The sequence below is a fragment of the Haliotis asinina genome, chromosome 9, assembly GCF_037392515.1.
Source record: "Haliotis asinina isolate JCU_RB_2024 chromosome 9, JCU_Hal_asi_v2, whole genome shotgun sequence".
In the NCBI taxonomy this organism is placed as follows: Eukaryota; Metazoa; Mollusca; class Gastropoda; order Lepetellida; family Haliotidae; genus Haliotis; species Haliotis asinina.
Window position 1 is genome coordinate 9,742,793 of NC_090288.1, and position 17,397 is coordinate 9,760,189.

At 41.1% G+C, this 17,397-nt stretch overlaps 1 protein-coding gene across 2 annotated transcripts in view; it reads left to right on the forward strand.

Annotated features, from left to right (window-relative positions):
- The window catches only part of LOC137296617 (universal stress protein in QAH/OAS sulfhydrylase 3'region-like), a 51,978-nt gene extending 35,598 nt beyond the window's left edge, over positions 1-16,380 (forward strand). For both annotated transcript variants that reach the window (XM_067828425.1, XM_067828426.1), the window contains 3 exons: positions 8,514-8,597; positions 11,273-11,364; positions 15,715-16,380. In XM_067828425.1, coding sequence (XP_067684526.1) covers positions 8,514-8,597; positions 11,273-11,364; positions 15,715-15,921 — 383 coding nt within the window. In that variant the 3' untranslated portion in view covers positions 15,922-16,380. The remainder of the gene's footprint in view (positions 1-8,513; positions 8,598-11,272; positions 11,365-15,714) is intronic.
- The last annotated feature ends 1,017 nt before the right edge of the window (positions 16,381-17,397 follow it).

Genomic DNA, 17,397 nt, shown 5'->3' on the forward strand with positions numbered 1-17,397 from the left:
AAACAAAGAATACCGTTTCAAGAATAGAAGTGCTCCAGTTTATTCTAATAACCATGAAACTCCAAATGTATGAATAATACACGGGCCCGTCCCCGACACATGGTACATATCTCCTCTCCTCAGAGAGCACGCGTCATCGCAACTAAAATGACCCTGGACGTCAGACTGGCAATTTGAAATGAGTCCTGCACTTCTCAACGGGAGACGTGATAACGTCTAGGAGGTTCTCAGGAACAGTGAGTGTTTGCAGTACTAATGTATGTACATGTAGTGCCGAGCCATCCTCTCTCCGCCTAATCGTCTAGACAGCCCACTTAGAGCATGTTCTGAACCACTTTATTTGACCATTCTAGAGTGATATTTGTTTGCTAGATTTGGGGAATTGCGGCCATCATAGGCAAACATCCATTGTCCAGGACATACAGAGGATGTATACATGGACAGGCTCAGTTTGATTGGAAAAATTCCAACACTCGTCGTTTGCCTATTCAAAAACTACAAGAAGTATTCCATCCTGGTTTGGTAAGGATGAAGGTATCAAAGTCTTTTAACTCATTTCTCCTAGATCAGGATAAACGTTGTTATTTTGTTAAGACAAGTGGTGTCATGAGTACATCCGATTCAACGGATGTATAAGACATCGGGGACTAGACAAGGTTGGTCCTTGTTGGCTTATTTCTTGATGAAACGCTAGCCTCACAAGTTTGTCTGGGATAGAACTTGTAACCCCATCCTCATCCGCATCACTCGACATTGGGGTACCGTTCCACCAATCTACCCTTTAACTGCAATATGGCAATGTTGTGTAAAGACTAGTTTATAATAATGACGAGATGAAATATCAAATATAAATATCCTGATTTGTGTAGTTGTAATTGGGATTTGTAAGACTTTAAAACAGAAATATCCGGGAAAGAAGGAAACTGCTCACACTTGATATATTTAATTGAAATTATAAGACAATGGAAATTTTCACACCGTCAGATTGCCTCTTTGAAGAGATCAAAGCAGCAAAAAGGTTGGTGAACATTTTATTGAAAAAAGCCATACCTTTGAATTTGAATTTATAAGATTGCTTTCCTTTCCCTCCGTTACAAAGGAAGCAAAGCACATAATGTCATGCCTTCCTTTATTCAAAGCCACATGGTCTACTTTCGAACACAATACAAATGAAGTTGTTTCATGTTGACACGATAATGACAGTTTCGGGATGTTGTGCACCGCCAGCTTCACATAAAAATCCAATTTTAAAACGTTTTCAGAGGAAACACATTTATTTTATTTCAAAGTGGTAAAATTGTATTGAATACAGAAGTTGAAGTCTGCTGGCTTATGTTTGAAGTTCTCCATGGCAACGTCTCCGTCTACTCGTCTACTTCATGTCTACTCCCCGTCTACTCTCTGCCTTCTCGTCTACATCTCGTCCTGTCTCCGTTTACTCAACTTCTACTCTGACATCTTCTTTGTTGGCGTCCACCTGCAACATATATTTTCGAAAAACCGGTAATCCAAAATTGCGTTTTGTTAATCTTTATATTATTGAATCATCAGTGACCTCATTTTGTTGTTGAAGAGGTCCATTTATTCTGAAAAATGGATAGGTAGATGTCAACTATTCATGTCAACGTTACCTCGAGATAGGTGTTACTTTCAATGAATGTTGTTTTGAGATAGGCAGAATTGGTTCATTATACATTTTGGATGAAAAAGTATTTTCTAAAGTAAGTTGTACGGTTTGGGGCCATGTAAACATTACACGACATTGAATCATTGGTTTTGATTTATTCCCAACACTTAGGAAGAAAATATTCACATTGATGAGCAACGTTATGTTATATTAATAATGTGGTGTCGCGTTCATAGGTTGCCAATATGTTTTTTTCGTTCCAATAGTCTCCTGTTCCGGGCAATTCAACGATTATACTGCAAATCACATTAAATCTAATTTTGGTGCTGTGCGTCTGATGCTTGCAAGAAGCAAATTGCATTGGAAGCTTTGGTGTCGCTTTCATCGTGGCCATTGAGAGAGAGAGGGGGGAGGGGGGAGGGAAGGAGGGAGAAGGGTACAGACACATGTACACACACACGGGCGCTTGAGGAGATTAGGAAGCGGTGGAGTAGGTTTGTGGTTAAAGCTCTGGCTCATTACGATGCAGACCCGGGTTCGATTTCCAATATGGTTACAACGCGTGAATCCCATTTCTGGAATCCCATGTCCTCCGCCGCGATGTTGCTGGAATATTATTATTTACAAGCGGCGTAAAATCCAACTCACTCGTAAGACACTTCATAGCATCACACAGCGATGATAGCGTCGACAGGTACAAAGGCTGCTGGTCATATCGACACAGACCGGTTATAACGCGATGGTTAACGTGCTGATAATGCTCAATGTTGATCTCATCTCCTCACGGGGTGTAGACATTCTACACGAGGCTGGTTCACATTGCACGATGTGTTTGACACAATGAGTAGATAATGCATGGTGTTGTTTGCTGAAGACACCCTAGGGAGTTGCACAATGATTTTCCGATGAGAGTGATACATCACGAGGGCACCTCTGTGCTCCGAGCTGATGTTTAATCTGAAAATACACTTGGGCGGTTGACTCGGACGCCATAGTTTATGTATGTTATAGGGATGGTGAAACATTGTATATTTAGTCAGGACTCGCGGGATAACAATGGACATGTGTTTGTGGCAACAAGTCTCAGGTCAGAGGTCAATCAATTCACCGAGTCAATATAATTACTTTACACAAAACACACAAACTCTTTCACACAAAAATATTGCATCAACAACGAACTACATAAGCGACAACAAACTGCATCAGCAACTACAAACTGCATCAGCAAGTACAAACTGCATCAGCAACAAAGAATTTCATCAACAACATACGGCATCAACAACAGCAAATTACATCAGCAACAACAAGCTGCATCACAACAGCAAACTATTTCAAGAACAACAAATCAGCAAGAACGAACTACATTCGCAGCATCAAAAACAAAAGAAAAAAAACGAAAAGAAAAAGAAAAAAACTAGCAAATTTCCATATCAGTGGAAGGCGTACATCAAAGCACCTGACATGTAAAAACTGCAAAATTATGCTTAAAACTGCTTGAGTTTACAATTTAGTAAAGAAATAAAATATTCGTTAGCAGGGGTTTAGCAGGAACACGTCAGTGTCCATGAATATGGTATCTGTCTCTATAAAGCGTTTGCCAACTCTTCAACTGAACTGTTAAGCCAAATCTGAATGTTACGAGGTGCCTTGACATGAAACTTGTGCTTTGATGACAGCAAATCTCGTAATGTCGTCAACTGACTTCTAATGCCGTCATGTATTACTGAATTAGTTGCCCCTGAGAGACGGACGCTTCCACAGCTGATGCCGGCTTTATCAGAAACGATCGCCTATGTGAGTACACATGGGAGAGGTTCGAGGGTTTGTTTTACTGGGCATTGTGCAGACGCTGTTTACCAACACGTCACAAGGACGTGATATTCTCTACATCTGAGATCAGGACAAATCTGACATTCATCCCAAATCCCGACACTTGGTCATTGGAGGATAAGTCTAATATTTGCAGGGTTGTATGCGTGCTGTATTGGTTGATATTCAGCCGTAGTTGATGCAAGGAAGCGTTGGCCATTGGAGGATAATTCTAATATTTGAAGGGTTGTGTGCATGATGTATTGGTTGATATTCAGCCATAGGTTGCTGCAAGGAAGCGTTGACCATTGGCAAGAACTGTAGCTTGGGTATGATCAACCTTGGGGATGAAGAATGAGGACCATGACACTATTTCTTTGACAACGACATTAGTATGTATGTCGAAACGTCGCACTCACTGAATAAAGAAGTTGTGTATCCATAAATCATAGTCGTCATTCTTAATCCAACCCAAATGGTAAGCGTAGGTACAGCAGAGTCCTGTCAGGGCGATACTGACTTTTGTCCGCACATAACTGCGTCTGTTTACTATGAGTTTTAAGAGTGTCCGGACGATCGCATCAACGAATTTTGCGATATATTTAAATACGTATTAATGAGTACCGAGTTCTCTCGGTTTCATGAACGAGACATATACACCCACAGAAATGAATAATGGAACCCATGAAAGTACAAGTGTTTCTTTATTTATTTCCAGAATTTCACTCCAAGTGCAAAACATACCTTTTGAAAAAAACTGGAAACGTATAAAGGTACTTTCATGTGTTCCTGTATTTATTTCCATGAATATAATTTCATTTTGATAAACACCAGGACGCCAGTACAATTACCACTGTTTCTCGGCGCTGGAAAGCTGTCTAAATCTTGCATCTGAAACAGCATTTTTAACCAGTCCAGGTTCTTGCTTATTTGGTATTGGGGACGAATAAATGCGTTAAGTAAGTTTATAGTGATATTAACCATGCAGATATTGGAACTTAACGTATACGATCGTCTAGACCTAATTTACAATACGTTGCAGTTTCTTCTGCGTAGAATTAGCATCTTGAGTGAAATCACTATTTGCGATCCGAAATAAAACCTTTGTAGTTCCAGAAAATGAACTCGCTTCATCACGGTCCCTGTCCGCTTACAAATTAAGGACTTCATTTCCTTTCGGTCGAGCAATCTGTTTGACATACGTGTTTACCTTTGTCGTATTAGGGCTACAGCACACAAGTTGGTGAGGGATCAATGAGGCCTGTTCCTCAACAAAGATGTGAAGAACGATAGGCCTGTCCCCACCACAGTATTGATCTCGACTACGATTCGATATTTATTGGTGAATTGAATTACGTCGGTGGGCGCATTACGTCGCCTTCAGCCTTGTGGGGGTTGTGAGTAGGACCAGGAGGTCGTAATGCTCTGAAAAGTGTCTATATATTAGTTAAGCTCTGAAAAGCGTTCATATTTCAGACCTGGACGTTATCGCTTTACTATCTTAATGAACTACAATACTTGTACTTGTACTTCACAGTGTGCTTAAATAGGAAAGCCATTGTAAAGCATTATCATTCCCCGGCTGAATACAGAGCGCCTATTAACCACTTCGCTCCCTTGAGATAGTACAAATAAAATAAAAATGACGGCCAATGTTATTAGATGTTTCTTAAAGATAAATGGAAATACAGAGATTAAAATAGTGCCAACAATTTCAAGCGGTATTTTTCCGGACCAAAATTCAGTTACGTTCGTAAAGTAAAGACGTGCCTATTTCAATGAATAATTTGTGCGCTCGCGCTGAAATTGATTGACATTGATTTGTTAATACGTGGTTTTGGCATGTAGGAATTTTTATAAAGTTATATTTGCACTTTAGAATCAATTCTACCAGAACACTGAACCTCCATGTCTTAATAATCATGTCATGAAGAAGAGTGACACAATACTAACTTCAATACTTAATAACCTCATGTTCTGTGCTTTCCATTTTCATAAAACATAACTCTAGATTACAATACTCTGAAGCAACCGATATTACTGGTGTTGCTCCGAGTCTGTTCTAGACATTGCCGATGTAATTAGACTCCGGGAATGTGGAAAAGTTACGCCTAGAATTTTTGTAAACACTGACAAACAAGTTTATAAATACAAAAATCACAAATGTGGTTCTTGTCAAAATAAATAAGTGGTACATTTTCAATAAGTCATAATTATTTGCTCAAATATCACTCAAGGCACTGGTTGATTGGTTCTTGTGTAATGCCGCACAATATTCCAGATTATATGGCTGCTTGAACGAATAGTGGACATAACTTTAGTGTGTTTCCTATAGGAGAAATCTTTACCAGATTTAATTCCCAACACTGTGGTGGTATAATTGGGTCGAATACTTGCATGGGAATGATGATGCCGATAATGTTGATGTTTGACCGCTGCCGTTGTCATGCATCGCTGAAGACGCTGCCCAAGAGACACAAGTGTGCCTGCATCTGACGTGAGATAACAGATCACATCATACTACATACATATGGAAAGATTAGGGGATTTGGGGAGCATATGGACGTGACACTTGTCGACCTGAGAAAATTGCAAACTCGAATTTCTTATTCATTCCCGTGTCATGACAGAAGAAAGATGACGTCTGGGACGTGTGTTTGGTATTCAACCGACGGTTGACTCATGGAACTCTCGTCTGTCAGACCCTTCACGAGGGAATTGTTCCTGGATGAAATATCAAACATATACTGTAGACGCAGAGGTGTCCTAGTGAAGGTGGGCGCATGATGATGAAGGTGGTTGGGTGATGAAGATAGGGGAGGCATTATGAAGGAAGCGGTGAGGGGGTGGGTGAAGGTGGGTGAGCCGTCACGAAAGTAATGTGGTGTGCTAGGTGTGGTGTGGGTAGATGTCGTTCGTGCTGAAGGTGGAAGGGGTTGATATCGGCTCCACGTAACAGCGTCAGCACCCGATAAAAGTCTTAAAGAAACAAAGTAGAGCATGAGCTCCCCCACATTCTACAGCCAACATACCTACAAATGTGGAAGTGAAAGGCACTAATAAGAACGTCCAGAAACCGAATGAACATGGGAGTCCTTTCTGACTTTGTTCCATGGGAGGCACTGTCACGGTAATTTGGATAACAAGAAGTGATAAAAGGACTACTCTTAAACTTCAAAGGGCTGCTAGATTGATAGAACTCTGACCCCCTTTAAGATACAGTAAGCTACATGTATTCCCTGAAGATGGCACCAGTATGCGTCCGCACAGCCTCAGCTCATCAGTGTCCAGCTCTCCAGTGATGACTGGTTTCAGATGTCAGGTGGTCTATTGACTCAAGACGTTTTTCCACTCTGAAGACGTTCACTTCATAGAAGACGTGCGTGATCCGCTGAACGAGCAGGCTGGGACTATTAGATGTAACTTGGCAGGTGATGGTAGGTTTCAGGTCCCTTGTACTTGAAATGATAGGTGGCTCGATTGCAGATGCAGTTGATTATTGGCTGAGCTGGAGAGCGAATAGTCAGTTGCGTCTTTGTAAAGATTTGTATGGAGGACTGTTACTTATGGGTGTATTTGGTAGTGCGGATGACTTTTGTTTGGGTCCATTCAGGTTTGAGCCTTGTGGATTAACGGGATGACCGCTATAGGGTTTGAATGGGCATGCAAACAAATTTAGTATCAGTCATCTGAGGTATGAAATAGGCATCATTACATTGATTAGCCTCCCGGCTAATTGAACAATTTGAAGTGTGTCTCATTTTTGATTCAACGGTATCCCCACGAACTGACGCGCTAACATAGACCCGTGAAGATCTGGGTTAGAATTGAACTTCAGCAACCCATGCTTGTCGTAAGAGGAGATTAACGTTATAAGATAGCCAGACTCGCTGACTTGGTTGACACATATCATCGGTTTCCATTGCTCCGATCGATGCTCATGCTGTTGTATGCATTATTGTATGATCCAGATTCGATTTATAGACCTCCCCTGTATAGATGGAATATTGCTCACTCGTTAACGTGGGGCCGCAATATTGATGTGACATTGTCACTCACTCACCCTGGTCCTGCTGACTCGGCTATTATCACAGTAGCCTTTGTAGATCTGTATATCAACATCTTCTGAAAGTGTGGTTCGATGTTCTTTCTATTGGCCACCATGCTGACTTCGAGGATTCATAACACTGTTGAGAGTGGTGTACCAGTTAATATAATGTGAATAGGTGGATAGAGATTTATACGTACACTACTCAATGCAAAGCAATAACCACATTTTTCTTTCTTATTGCCATTGTCAGTAGGCCATGTCATGATAGCTCACTGTCTCGATTATGTTCATTATGGCATAGCTCGGTATGTCTGGCGTAAAACAATATTTACTCATATACTCAGTCACCTAACCACCCACACCAACGTTCAGTCAACCGAAATGGGCATATACACAAATGAAGAGAATCCATAGTATCCGAAACTCCGATTAATCTGCTTACATTATAAAACCTTTAACCATCAAACAACCTTTTGTCTATTTTTATCATAATTTGCCGAAACCGACCATCAGTCATCTCAGGGAACTTAACTGAGATGTCCTACTCATGAACACATGTAGATCAAGATGCACTTTAGGTTACAGTGTACTCCAAGAAGCTGTGGAGATGCTGTCTCGCCTTGGGTTTACCATGACTTTTACATTAAAAAAATCAATGTTCTGGTCGCCTTTCTCCATCGATAAGACCCCCGACAGTTAATTGAATCTCCACTGGTTTATCGCCCTGTCCTGTCCATTACAAGCCTGTGTGAGCATTTGGCACATGGGTCATTGGATCGTGTCAAGAAGCTCGTCCACTGTAGAATAAGTGTTAGCGATGGGACATTTACTCTCAGTCATTACCCGAGAAATGAAAACAACCGATCTTAGGAGATTGAAAATTTGGGGAGTATATTAGGTCGTTCATTAGGCCGGGGTCCGTAGGGAATCTGCCTGATATGGAGATGGTGGATGGTGGAGTTTGTGAGACCCCTGCACACATTTGTGTGTATGGAAGCATATTCATTGAGTTTGTTTGTGTTTCAGGGTATGTTCAACACTTCCACAAGCCCGGGAACAGATTACTGCTGGTGCACTGCCCAGAGACCTTCGCTAATGTCACCATGATGAGTAAGTCCTTATTTGGAGAAATGTGCCCCTGGTAACACAATATGCATGTGACAGCCCCATGACAGTCTAATGTGCATATGGTAATACAGTACACATGAGAGCCCACTGACAGCGCAATATGACCATAATCCAAATGTTCATGATAATCCAGCAATCGGATAACCCAACATACTCATGATAAGCCAGTATCATCCTGATAACCAAACATACTCATGACAACCCAGTATCATCCTGATAACCCAACATGATAACCTTATACTCTCATGGTAACCCAATATGTTCATGATAACCCAACATGCTCATGATAACCCAGTACCATCAATATGTTCATGACAACCCAATATGACCATGGTAAGCCAGAGGCATCTCAGGGATAACACCAAACAATAACACCTCCATTATGCCAAGTGAAACCATCCTTGGAACAAATATGAAGGCATCCGTGGACTAAATGGGTAACCACTCTTTGAATAAATATGAAATCATCTTTGAACTAAATGTGAAACCATCCCGAGACACCAAATGCACTTAGGCCCATGGACAAAAGACGTAGGTCATCTTGCCCTAATTCAACAATGAGTGCATTCATTGTCAATTTTAGATGATAAACTCTAGGGAGCTATGGACGGGTACGTGCAGAGGTGTGTCCTTCAGGTAAACCAGACTGTAGGATAAGCATATCCTTGTCACTCTGTGGGTCATACCAAAGGCGTTTATCACTTTGATCTTGAATGTGTTATTTTTTCTTATCATTAAAGGTAACTTAGGCATGATATGACGCTTTATGTAACATGGCGGCAACTTCGAACATCATTTGTATTAAATATCATTTTCTTATTATTGAATCAACGTGCTGAAGCTGTTATTTACTATGATATCGTCTTTTTCTGAGTTGATAGCGATATTACATGACATTAATTACATCAAATAATGTTCTTCAATGTTTCTACAACATTCCCATGTAATTTTGCGTTCTGTTGCCATCACTAACCGTGTTGGGAGTCAAATGATGCATCGGCGAAAGGATTTCTCTCAAAGAAAGATCACAAGGAGTCCATTCATGAGATTGTTGTAACTACTTTGATATGCCGTTTTCAGGAGAATTTCATATTCTTCAGTAAATTGCTTTTACAATTTCTAAATGGCTCCGGGGGTGTACACCAGACAGGAGGTAAGAAAGCCATGCTTAGACATGTTGCTTCCAAGGAACGAGGAGCCTGGTTTCCTGAGTCTGATGTCGGAGCGTCAGCGCAGGCGCATTAGACCCAAGGAACCAGGCTGATGAACGAGATGCATGCATCAAGCGGCCGCAACTATTCCCCTCTAAGCAGTTCATTGAAAAATAGTGTGAGTTGCGGTATTTAGATGGACGGTATTGCCTCATGCTGGTAATCAATTATGGAGGCCATGCGAGACGATCGAATGAGACTTAATCAAAGAGAGACGTAGCATTGGTCGTTACATTTTAGTCACGGAAGATTCTGGCGCCTTTGATACGTACATCCACGCATACTTCCACGACCGGAGTTCCCAGCAAAAGGACCTTGTCACCCAAAGCAGGACTTCTACACTTTCGTTATAATTATTACATTTCGCAGACAACATTCTGGCGCTTGCATATGAATATTGAGTGAGTTTTACGCCGCACCCATCAACAGCCCAGCTACATGGCGGAGGTCTTAAAATAATCTGGACCAGACAACCCAGTGATCAACAACATGAACATCGACCAACGAAATTGGGATACAATGATGTATGTCAACTAAGTCGGCGAGCCTGATCATCTTTGTCGTCTTTTGCGACAAGAGTGGGCTAGTGACGATCAGTTCTATGGATGTTTACGGGTTTTTATACAAATAAGTCGGTGTTCCATATATATGCCGTACTTTGACTATAACATGATCATAATGTTTCTACGCTAGAAGTCCCGGGAAAACCAAACGGTAACAAATGAAATTGCTTCAAACGCAACCAGCATTCTATTTTTACTGTAATTCTTGAATATACTACTTTATAGCCCCTTGTTTTAATGATTTCAGATAAAAATTATTGCAACAACTGCATCCGTTTTTTTTTATGTATTATGTTATTTATCGCCGGTGGATTGGGAGGAAAATGAGATTACAGCTGATTACTGTTTCGAACTCATTTCGCGAGAAAATACACCCGGTGATGATTATCTCGGCAGGTCATAAAAAAGGTTTCTAGTAATGTTCTATCTAAAATTACACATTTGTATTACCACGTTTGTTACCTTTCTGCGCATATTACCAGAATATTCTTAAGTGAAGGGGAATGAATCTTTTCCTGCATCCGCAAAATCTGAGTAGGGGTGGTAACTGACAAGAAATTCAAACATCCGCTTTGGAAGTCAGGTACCATTGCGTGCGAGTATGTGTATGTGTACATACAACATACAGGTGAATAATCAATAAATATACAAAACAATAGGGTCCAAATATAGTGTTGGTCAAAGCTTCTCTATGCACACAAAATCGTTCGACTCATCTGTATAATTGAAACCAAAAGCACGCTAAACATGCTTTCACACCTGATGAACCGTTGAATGGAGAAAAATCATCTTCATTTTGACTAGCACAAATATGTGGTCACACATATATACAACATGAACATATATATTTTGAGATTCACTATATCTATATTCTGCCCCACAGGCCCCAGCAAGGTACAAGAGCTGATCACCCAGTGCGAGGAGAAGATGCAGACACTGGAGAAGAAGTACACGGACAAGATGAACGAGCACGGCGTGAGTGACACTCTCCATAGTGGGCCTACGTCTTGTACCTGCCCTGAATGTGTAGTGTTTGGTCATTGTACAGCCATGGTCACCAACCCGAGACTGAACATTCTGTACTTTGTTTTATGTTAGGGAACGACCGTGTGGTATTCTTGGATGCGAAAAAGGGTCCAAGAGCACTCAAGACATTTATTTGAAGAACATCATCCCCCAAACCCCCAACCCCAATAATATGTACCGCGGGTAATATTTCTTTCACCAACACCATTATCAACATCCCCGCCTGATACATTCTCGTACATTCTCGTACATTCTCGTACATTCTCTATCAGGAGTGGTGAGGAATCCCAGTAGTTACAGCCTTCGTTCGTCACGCCGAAGACCGGGATTCAATTCCAGACATGTGTAGACTATTTGTTGTGTCTCCCACCATACTACCGAATTACTACTATAGCGGCGTAAAATCATATTCATTCACTCCTCTCCACCAGCACTGAAATCAAATTCTATCTATACCCCTTGAGGAACTGTAGGGTGGCCGAATAGTTAATGCGTTGACTCGTGAAGCCGATGGTCCACGTTCAATCTCATGTAAGTCCTCGGTCTGTAAATCCAATGCTTGGTGTGAAATGGCTGCAAACTTGCTGACAGCGGAATTAATTAAATCCTACCCATCAAGTCACACATCCATCCATATCCATTGTCAACCCACTGTGTTGGCAATGAAGACTCGATCGCAGCGCTAGTCGTGGAAAAGTTAGATATGTCTGCCATTGTTTGTACCGAATGACGTTACTGTAGCTCGCCTCCATGTAATGATAGTGTGTCATCCCCACACATCCATGTCTTGGATCTGATGTGTCTAAAAGGATTCATATGGCAATACAGGACAGTGATTGCAGAGTCTGGGGAAGCGTTCGGTGAGCTATTTTCACATTTATCCGGGTTATTACGGAGAAATGGATATATCTAAGAGGCTGATTACGGCACATATCCCTACAAATCAAGCTCAGAGCCAGACATGTTGGCACGACGATGTCTTTGACTGCGGGAGTCCAGACATCTATTGGCCAGGGACAGTTTGTTTTACGGTAAAGTTCTTCCAGCAGTTAGCGAGCACTGCTCACATTACGAAACAATAGTGTACTGTACAATTTATACAGCCCTGATCTCCAGATAATGGCACGACTTCTATGACTTCAGATTTCAAACTGTTATGGATGATTATTACATGGCCTAGCCTTTACCCCCAGTACGTGACACAATGTCTGTGCTTGTATTCACAAAGTTCACAGAAGCCAGTTTTTACTTCCCAGGGGATTACGTTATCGTAAAATTATGCGACAGACAAAGCCAAATTCAACACCTGAATTTCTGAGGCTTTACAATATTCTGCACCGTACATATATGCATTTTAACGCCACCTTAATGAGGTGTATATTCCCAAGGGAGTTGAAAATGCAGCTCTTATGCACGCAACACTGTGGACGTGGGGAATAAATTGTCATGAGTGAGGCCATACAATGGGCATTTCTATTCTAGTTACACTATTTCATTGACATTGTGTCATAGAAATATGGTGCGAAATATGAAATCTGCAATTCACATTTCTATAAAACAATTCCCAACATTAAACCCAAGCTAATGGAATGGTGTTATTTGCAAGTATTAAACATATTTCTGGCGAAAGATCAACTTATACATACAAGAAAACACGAAGGACAAATATGGATATGTATCCCATACTATGCAGAGGCGTATTACTCTGTGAGACGTATCAGCGTCCGAATGCCTGACCATCTGACCATTACATCCTTCAAAACCAAATTGTTGTGAGAACGTAGGTGTATAGACGAGACATTAATGAGGAAGACAAATGAGATCGCACATGTGTTTCATGTTTAGAGCTCGGCAGTGTGACGCTACAAAGCTGTATGACAAAAGGAATGATTTCAGTTGTCCTACAGTCAACTTACCCTTTACCACGAAACGTTTGTGTACAGTCCGCCACTTTTGGAATGATTTCAGTTGTCCTACAGTCAACTTACCCTTTACCACGAAACGTTTGTGTACAGTTCGCCACTTTTGGAATGATTTCAGTTGTCCTACAGTCAACTTCCCCTTTACCACGAAACATTTGTGTGTACAGTTCGCCACTTTTGGAATGATTTCAGTTGTCCTACAGTCAACTTACCCTTAACCACGAAACGTTTGTGTACAGTTCGCCACTTTTGGAATGATATCAGTTGTCCTACGGTCAACTTCCCCTTTACCACGAAACCTTTGTGTACAGTTCCCCACTTTTGGAATGATTTCAGTTGTCCTACAGTCAACTTCCCCTTTACCACGAAACGTTTGTGTACAGTTCGCCACTTTTGAGAAAAAAATCGAATAGGCACTAATTTCCAAGATATCAAACAGCGTCTTACCACTCTTGCACAGCGGTTCGAGCAAGGTTACATCGTCAGAAGGTAGACATGAAGAGAACGTTTCAAACTTTGATGCGTCAGTCACAAAATGATATCCCATGCAATACCCTAATTTGACGTATACCATACGTTTCCGAAGCCTTTTTCATGTGAACAAGTTTTTGTATCTGTTTGTGACGGGCGTCATTGGTGGACCAGGTACCATCAGTATTTTGATCGTGATTCATAAGCACATGATAACGATAGTTGGAAGCGTCCCAAAGGCGGTCACCTTCAGTGGCCATGGCGACAGTACCCATAGTGCCAGAAAGTACCCAAAAGTCAATACAAGAGAATAACCACTCTTAAAGCAGAATACAGTTGTAACAATGGACGACTGACAATGTCTGATGTCCCTAAGTAATGGCCTGTCTTACCATCCTAGGGACAGTGGGATAGTTTTATGTTTTAAGTGACTGCTCGTCATGCCGATGACCAGGTTCGATTCCCCATATAACGACAAGATGTGAAGCCCATTTCTGCTGTCCTCCGGTTTATATTGCTTGAATATAGCTAAACGGTGCGAAAAACAAAACTCACCCTTACTCCAAGACCAGTGTACACGATCTTATCGTAAGAATACGCAACAATTACGCTGTGTATTGACATTCCAGTGATCTGTGATTTGGGGCAACAAAACGTTTCATGGGGGTACGATCTGAATGTTAATAGAGACAGGAGAAATTATATGTCACTTCTGACGCGTGAAATTAACTGTCGTTACTGGGCAAATACAGACGGATTGGCGTTATCCTACAAATCTGTAGTAGTCAGTTTGACTGTACTGTTTAGGCAGTGCAGATAGGGTTAACGAAGGGTTGAAGTTGGTGTAATTACATAGACTATACTATTGGAATCAATCTGCAACCACCAATATTAATCAGAACCCAGCAAATTCCGGATGAATTGATGGATTTTCATCCTATCAAGTGTTTCGAACATGCCTTGTGTGTAATTGGGTAGATTAAATGCAGACATGTGACTGTGGTTCCATTAAACATACCGCTGCTTCGTTGCTAGAGTGTCCTGATAATCACTGTTTCACACAATAGTCCGTCGCAAACGCGGACATGCAGGAGTATGGATCTGTGAATGTTCTACCATGACGGCATTAATCGAGTCCATGTACAAATACCGAGGCTCCTAATGTAAACTGTAAAGGCTTTTAACACATGGATCCCTCAGCACAATGAGAGTCTCGTCGCTTTTAGTCGTAGATTCGCTGCAACAAATTACAATTATGAACTCACATAAAATTTGCATCTACTTCTTTGATGTTAAGCAGTAACTAAATGCAATATTGTCCCACAGTGAACTCACAAAGGTGCTCAAGTTTGGAAAATGAAACATTCTCGCAGACACAATTGAAAACAATTATGTTAGTACCAGCGAGGTGCGTCAGTGTAAATGCCATTGTCCGCTGTAAAATAATACGATGCAACTCGCAAACTTGCCAAAGAACACGATCCACATCGATTTTCCTATTTCTAAAATATAATATACATTTGGTATGTAGAATTCCTGTAAATATATGGAAGAAGTGACAAAAACTCATAAAGAGTGAGTATTTTTAAGATGTGACTTCTTTGCAGTAATCCTCACAAAGTAAACTCTAACGTGTTAAAATCCTAATGTTAATCGTGAATGATTAACACCTGAACCTTTCAGGCAATTCTTTCCTAGGCTTGTGTCAGTGTCTCAGAGAAGGGGTTAAAATGAATCTAAATTAAACTGAGATTGAATTTACAAGTGAAGGTTTTCTCCGCTTTGAATTAGACATTCGTCTTGGCTCCAGACGGGTATAATGTGTATTTCGTAGATAAATGGTTTTAGATATGAGACGTTTGCTTTTGGTGTTAGTCTGTTTGGTTTATTTAATATTTGTTTTCAGATCAAGGGCGACTTTGCTCGCCTTGACGGCGAGAAGCCAGGCCCGTCCATTGTAGAATGTGCAGCAGCTCGCAATGTCTCCTTCATCGTCACCGGAACCCGGGGACTCGGGAAGTTCCGACGTGCATTGATGGGCAGCGTCAGTGATTACGTAATACACCACTCCCCCGTGCCGGTGTTGGTATGCAGACACAAAGACAAAGACTAACTTGGGCGCCATCATGTAGGACACTTCCAAAGTTCACGTGACCATAGCATCGAGGCTATTAGATGCAATCGATGGACAAGGCCCATGCAAAGTGATTTTGGGGGATAACATCCATGTTGTTTAGGTGTGTATATCATTTGTATATAAGTGTTTGAGAAGGTGTAGATGGTATGCAGAGCCACTCACGGGTACAGTCGTCAAGCTCAGTTTGGTCACCCTGTTAAGTTAGCAACTTTATAAAATATGTAACTGGATTCATTTGTAGATGTTATTCCAAACTGCTGAAATGACAACCTTGTTTTTCTGAATGACAAATCCCGTCGATATTTACAGTAAATGCCACATATAAGATAAAACAGGCCTGTCAGCTTACATTGGTCAATATTGTATTGTAACCCTGTGCACATGCGTGACGAACATATATATCTCCTGGATGCAGAAATAAATGCGATATCACTGCGAGTTGTTGAGTGCTTTCCTTTCTCTATGGAGTCACTCAGGGTTATTATACAAGGCATGCTGTGACTTGCACTTGATCAAAACGTGACTGGTTTTGATAATACACCAATGGTAAGGTGGTAGATTCTTCTTGTATTTAACGTCCCGAGGTTAATGCAATGTCGTAAGGTTTATATCATTTCAGATAAATGCAGAATTTTCAAAAAATCATTTTATGGGAAAAAACAAACATTTTATGGTTTCAAGTTCTCAAGTAAAATTGTGACGTCATATGCACTCGTCCCATTTCGATGCATTACTCAGTTCACGCCACATAATTATATATCCTCGCCAAATTTGATGATGATTTCCCGTGCTGGGTTATGTGTATCTCTGAGGCGCTTAAGGAGACCATTTAAACGGGAGAGATGTTCTTCTCAGCCTACTGCGTGTGTAAGGCGTATTTGTCAAGAGCAAAACCACGAGTTGGACTTAATGCGGTGCTTTCGTGATATCGGAAATGCTTCCCAAATGAAGCCGATTTTCATTCTATAAGTAAGCATATGCATATTATTTATTAGCGAAACTGTTTGTGCATATATTTTTTTAACGACAATCGTACATCTGTGATTTCCAAGACAATGGTGCCTCTGTGAATTGTGCACGAAGCCTGTTATCTGCCGGGGTGTATTTTCATATTGATCGCCCAAGTCGTTCCGTTAGATAATTAACGTCTGTGGTAAGCATCATCCTGTTACAATGCTCTGCACAATGGAAGCTTGAGACAGATATCGAAGATGGTTTTCGATGTAATCTTCCTTATGAGATACTACTCGAAGTTTGTGAAGGATTGCTTCTGTGGAAGACCATGTGTTACACAATGCCAACATACAAACAATATTTCACAAATAATCAGTCAACGTTCAGTCTCGGCTGCAGCTGACTCGTTCCACGGTTGTCTTTGGTTGGTTTGTTTGTTGCACCTCACACGAATAATCGCCAATAGCGACTGTTAGTAATAATCGAGTCTGCACCAAA